This window comes from Hipposideros armiger, unplaced genomic scaffold, assembly GCF_001890085.2.
Source record: "Hipposideros armiger isolate ML-2016 unplaced genomic scaffold, ASM189008v1 scaffold_1403, whole genome shotgun sequence".
NCBI lineage: Eukaryota > Metazoa > Chordata > Mammalia > Chiroptera > Hipposideridae > Hipposideros > Hipposideros armiger.
In genome coordinates, this window is record NW_017732753.1 from 178,616 (window position 1) to 184,615 (window position 6,000).

At 32.8% G+C, this 6,000-nt stretch overlaps 1 protein-coding gene across 2 annotated transcripts in view; it reads left to right on the forward strand.

Annotated features, from left to right (window-relative positions):
* Positions 1-4,407, forward strand: part of LRFN5 (leucine rich repeat and fibronectin type III domain containing 5) — a 142,772-nt gene extending 138,365 nt beyond the window's left edge. For both annotated transcript variants that reach the window (XM_019633777.1, XM_019633778.1), the window contains exon 5: positions 4,016-4,407. In XM_019633777.1, the coding sequence (XP_019489322.1) occupies positions 4,016-4,033 (18 nt within the window). In that variant the 3' untranslated portion in view covers positions 4,034-4,407. The remainder of the gene's footprint in view (positions 1-4,015) is intronic.
* Positions 4,408-6,000: the final 1,593 nt, after the last annotated feature.

Consider the following 6,000-nt stretch of genomic DNA (forward strand, 5'->3'; position numbering starts at 1 on the left):
TACCACAGTCCCCTAATATAACATCAAGCTTTAATAGGAAGGTTCAGAAAGAGCAGAAAAGTTTCACCTAGTCAGTGCCTTACGTGTTCTTTTTTCATAGTCAAGTATCTGCTAGGATCATTTTTCCCCCCAACGTAAGAAGAGTAAATATATTTATTTTATTTATGTTAGCCAAAATATACCCTATGTCAATTTTATTCTTTAAAACCCTTCCTGTATGTGTATAGACATAGAGTAAGCTTAAAATAGTTCAATGTATGATATGTGATACTTCTATAATAAAATCGTAAAATTCTAATCACACTAAGGTAAATTGAGAGCAAAAGTGAGAGAAATTATTGATAAAGTTAATGATCGTTACTCTACCAGTAAACTGGCAATTCCATATAAATTGACCTTATGTTTTACAAGATTTCTATGCTTAAAATGAACCAGGTAAAACAATTGGTATGCTATGTTTGGCAGTTAAAATAAGAACAATTGACTAGTTTGCATTTATACCAAAAATACCTAAAGTAAAATTTCTTTGTGTGTGTGTGTGTGTGTGTGTGTGTGTGTGTGTGTGTAGAGGGCAGTGTCACTGGCCCTCATATGTGGGGTCCAAACCGGGGCCGTCTGGCATCCCAAGCCAGCTCTTAACCACTGCGCCACTCGGCCAGCCCTAAAGTAAAATTTCTTATAAAGTATTGGCTATATTCAGACCAACAACAAAATATGTGTACTCTGTATATATGTTTAAGTATGCCCAAGAAATATTGCTTAATTGTGATTGCTTGCACCAGCCTTTAAAATAATTGCTTCCCAATTTCAATATTTTTGACTCCTGATTATGTTGTTTAGCATCAATCAAGATATTTAAAATTTTTAACTTTGTCATCAAATCTCTGCTACAGATACAATAACCATAAAACAAGTGTAGTTCTTTTAGAGAAACTACTAATTATATAAATGAATCAAAAGTTAGTAATGTTGATTATCAATAAACAGCAACATTTAAATAACTATGGGGAAACACAGTTAGAAAAGTATATGAAATGAGAGCTAAATGGCCAAGCAAATGTGTGTATACGATCCAGATATCTCTTCAATTTTTTTTTTCCTGAGGAGGAAAGACCAATATAAAATATTTGGTTTTGTAGGGGGTTTTTTAGTGAATATTTTAAAAATAAAAGTAATAAAATAGGCACATATGTAGAAAACATTTAACTTTTTTATAATTAAAATACCAACTTTTTGACATATTTGAACATTTCAGAAAATCTGAAAAAAAAAATTGGACCCTAGTGTCATCAATGACCTTTAGAAATCATTTTATTCTTTTTTACATATCCTGACTCTATAAGACAAAAGCTTTCATTGTTCTTTTTTTTTTATATTTTATTTATTTTTTTTATTGGTGAATTGGGGGGATGGGAACAGTGCTGGGGAATTGGGGAAGGGGGACAGACAAGTTGCTGTCATTTTGTTCTTCAGTCTAGTTGTGGAGGATGTTGCTTCACTGGCCCAAGTTGGCACCATCATTGCGCTCTTCCCTGGCGAGGCAGATCAGTCCCCGGCTTCTGGACGGCCGCTTACTGTGGCTGCTGGCCGCTCACGCTGGCTGCTGCTATACACGGTAGCCCATGGCAACCCACTGCCACAGGGACTGCAGCCCACGCCGTCGCCGGCGACTCACAGCAGCCCAGCTCCAGGTTGAGCTGTTGTTCAGCATCTTAGCTGTGGAGGGCAGTGTCACTGGCCCTCATATGTGGGATCCGAACCGGGGCCCTCTGGCATCCCAAGCGAGTTCTTAACCATTGCACCACTCGGCCGGCCCAGCTTTCATTGTTCTTAATTGTATTCTGAGTAAGGATAGTAACAGCATTTCCCACAATCTATTCAATGTCAGGACATTTTTCCTTCTCTTAATGTTGAGGTAGCTTTAAGTTGCTCTTTTATTTGTGATAGTGTTTCCCATGATACCCTTTCACTGTTAAATGAGAACCATTAACAAAACATTCTGAGCTGACCTCAAACTCATTCTTAGTTCTTGTAAAAATTTGGCATAATTATTACAGTCTTTTTATTCTTCGTTATGCTCATATAATTGTTTGTTCCTTGTTTAGACATTTATGGACTCATTGTAAGAGTTTGTCTATTGATAAGTCAAGTACAAATTATTATTTTGAATATTCTACATGAACTTTTTATTCAGCTTCATATTATATCATCATTTCAATAATAGTACTAGCTTCAGAGCAGACAAATAACACCATAGTTCCCCAAAAGTTATTGCTATTTCCTTATGTTCAAAATTAACAGATTTTGTATAAATCATAATTCCACAGTTTGTTAATGTTATGTAATGTGAAATTGAATAAAAAATTATTTGTCATGTCAGCTTATAGAATCAAGTTGATATTAAAATAAAGTTTGTATTATTAAAGGATTTATTATTTCCAAAGTCAAACTAGTTATACTATCCACTATATTTTTCTTCTAGACATGTTTGTTTAGCCTTTTCAACATTACTACTTATTGAATCTTGAACTTTGGTATAATGCAATTACATCTATTTTTACTAAAAGGAACATATTATTGGGAATATAAGAAGAGATAAAAAAATGTTGATATCCAATTTTACCAAAATAAGCTATGTTATGAAACCAACAGAGAGGAATTTAGATATATCCCATTGTAATTTGAAGTGATTTTGCAATAATTTTCTTAGAATATTCCAGATAAGGTATGATAGTGATATCCATTTTTCAGTAGTTTCCAAGGTAATTATTTTTTACAAATAGTATATTTATAAACATTTGTTATCTATTAACAGCCCTCAAAATGATGTAAATCCTTTGTTCAATAATTCTAAAAAATTACTTATTGTTCCAAATACCACTTCACTTATTCAGATTATCAAATATTTTGAAATATGCTCTTAAATAAAATATCTCTATAGTATTTTATCTACCTTTATCCCATAAAGTTACCAAAATAAACATAAAATACTTTAATAATTTTATCACCAAGTTATTATCTCAATGTGTTCCACATCAGCATTTTGACATAGGCTATTCAGTAGATAACTAAGACTCTATATTGTATGACATTTGTGCCATGCATTTTGTAACCCCCAAATTATAAACATGTAGTTGTTTTTGAATGGGAGGGAGAAAAATTATTTCTATTTCATATGTATGAAATTGTATATGTCTCAAAAATTATTTTCCACCTTCTTCAAGGATAGACTTTATAGACATATCTTAAATCCAGTACTAAGTACTGAGAACCCATATTAGAGGAACATGATTTTTATAGTTTATTATTAAGATTTTATTATAGAAGTATCTATTGTATGTGATACATTAACATATTTAAATATTTTTAAATGTTTCTATATTATTTCAAAATCATGTTAACTATGGAATACCTTAGCTTTTGAGTTATTGTCAGTTTTCACATTTTATTTTGTGGGTGAAGAAATTATTGAAGCTAAATAATTGTTTTCACTATCATTAAATATATAATTAAATTTTATAAAATTTTAGTATGATACCAAACTCCCAGCAGAATATATAAAACCATACAGATTACTTAGGTTTTAGTTGTGATGAAGGAATTTGATTTCATAGGTTCATATTCATATTTTAAAAACCAGTGTAAATATTTGTTAAAACTTATATGCCATCCATTAATGAATAAAATCATTATATTTTTTATCTTGAGAATGTAAACATGAAACGCCAAAGCAAGGGAAAATGCCATATCACAATTTGGCTTTGACATGCATAACTTTCCAGGCTTAATACATTTAGATTTTTTTTAAATAAGTCTTTCATGTATCCACCAATTGGAAATTACCAAGCAACGTTTTAAGTGCTAATGTGCATGTCTAGGTTGTTTTCAGGGAGGCGTTTTGTATTTTTAGCAAGAAACTCCTGCCTGAGTTCTTCAGTTTAAGAACTTCTAGATTTCCAGCACAATGATCTTATTAGCTATGTGTTTCTTTCTTTTTTTTTCACTTTCATTTCAGAGGCTGGAGTTAATCTGAAGAGCACCACTTCTCTCGCTCCTGAAAAAAGTTGCCACTGATATTTTTACTGGATAAAATTCAAAAATGTTTCAATTCACAAAGGCTAATTGTTGAACTGGTGTCCCAGAAGAAATTGTCCACAGGAGCCTAAGCAGAAGTCTCCGATGCCCACGGAACTGGTTCCATCAGAGAGATCACAATTCATCCCCCTTTAAAACCAAATTGTTTTTCTTCTGGCCTACAAGTATTTTTTTTAAAAGAAGGAAAGAAAAAAGCCTACATTGGCGTCAAGTTCTGTATCAATCCATGTTCCATTGCCATCCATGATTTAAGACTGTAGAATCTTGAATAACTATATCACTTTAACAAATAAATGTTTTACTATGATATAATTTGCACATTGCCTGATTTGTGGAAATGTCAATTGCTTCAAGTATGAATGGTGAAATGATGATTGCAAGAACTAATAATACTGTGTTATATTTATGTAGTGCAAAAACCTTAAGGGATTACAAATTGCTTTATAATATTGGAACTATTTCTTCCATGACTGAAATGCACCCACTTCTACGGGTGAGCAGTGCAGCTGTTTAAAGAGCATTACAGAAATTTTGTGCCTCAGTGTAAGACGGACAGTGATGAGGGATCTCTTTTCCTAGTGGAACTTCAGGAAGCATCAAGGTAGGCATACTGTAATAAATACAGACTTATTTATTGCTTTTCTGGAAATCCAGGGCAATAATGTTCTAATAATTTTAGGCCTTGCGTTTTATTATCACTACCCATTTCTCCAGTTTTGCACAATTTCTTATTTAATACAAGCATAAATAGGAGTAAGATATCTTTAATGGCTAATACATGTTAATATGGTCGTATTTAAGCAGTATTCAAGCATTTACGCTGGTGTTGGTGTCAAGCAGGCCTGAGTTCAAACTCTAGAGCTGAGTGAATTTGGCCATTTGCTCACTCTATACTTCCATCGACTTCCTGGAGAAATACATTGTAAAATTTGAAAATGCATGCAAACTAATCACTGCACTTGGTGATAAACAAGTAAATTCAATTAGAAGTGTTATTCATAGCACTGCTATTAACAATTGAAGTAAGATTCTCTAAAACATTAGAGATTTTATTTCTGTTCCTCAACAATTCTGGTAGTTATCTATTATTAAAAGTAATAATGTAGTTTAATTTTTTAACATAGTTAAAAGTTAAAAAGCCAGAAAACGATTTGTCTTTTAAGAAATTTAGATTAATCTGTTAACCATTTCACATCTCTTACACTGTTCTAAATTGCCAACCAACCAAAATAAGGTTACAGCATGCCAGCTGTTAGATGGCACTTGGAGCTGCTCAGGAGCCTAACCACACTAGACAACAATATAAACATATGTGTGCATGCACACACACACACACACACACACACACACATTCTCAGATATATGCAATGCACGATTGAAACAGAAGTTACACACTTGAGTTGAAATGTAGTTAATTTGTGACCTTGGCAATTGGCTTCATTCTGTTTTTTGACAATTCTAACACCCGGGAGCAATCTTTTCTACATACGTGTAAGTGTGTACATGCATGAATAAATGTTTATGGTGACAAAAAAGGGACAAATTGAACAATATTTCATATAAGTGGGATCATACAATATTTGTCTTTCTGTGTCTGGCTTATTCCACTAACCATAAAGTTTCCAAGGTTTATCCATGTTGAAGCATATGTCGGAACTTCAATTTTATGGCTGAATAATATTGTATTGCATGTACCGGGGGTACCAAACAAATGTATACAAGTGGACTTTGGTCAACGTTGTTCAAGCAGTAGTTCACCATAATCAGAAGTGTCTGGATGCTGATGGTAGCCACTTTGAGCACCTCTTGTAATTGCAGAAGTCGAATGTGACTTGTATTCATCTTTTATCAGTATTTATTGAGTATTACAATTTTAATAGTTTTCCTTTCTTAAAATGTGTATAC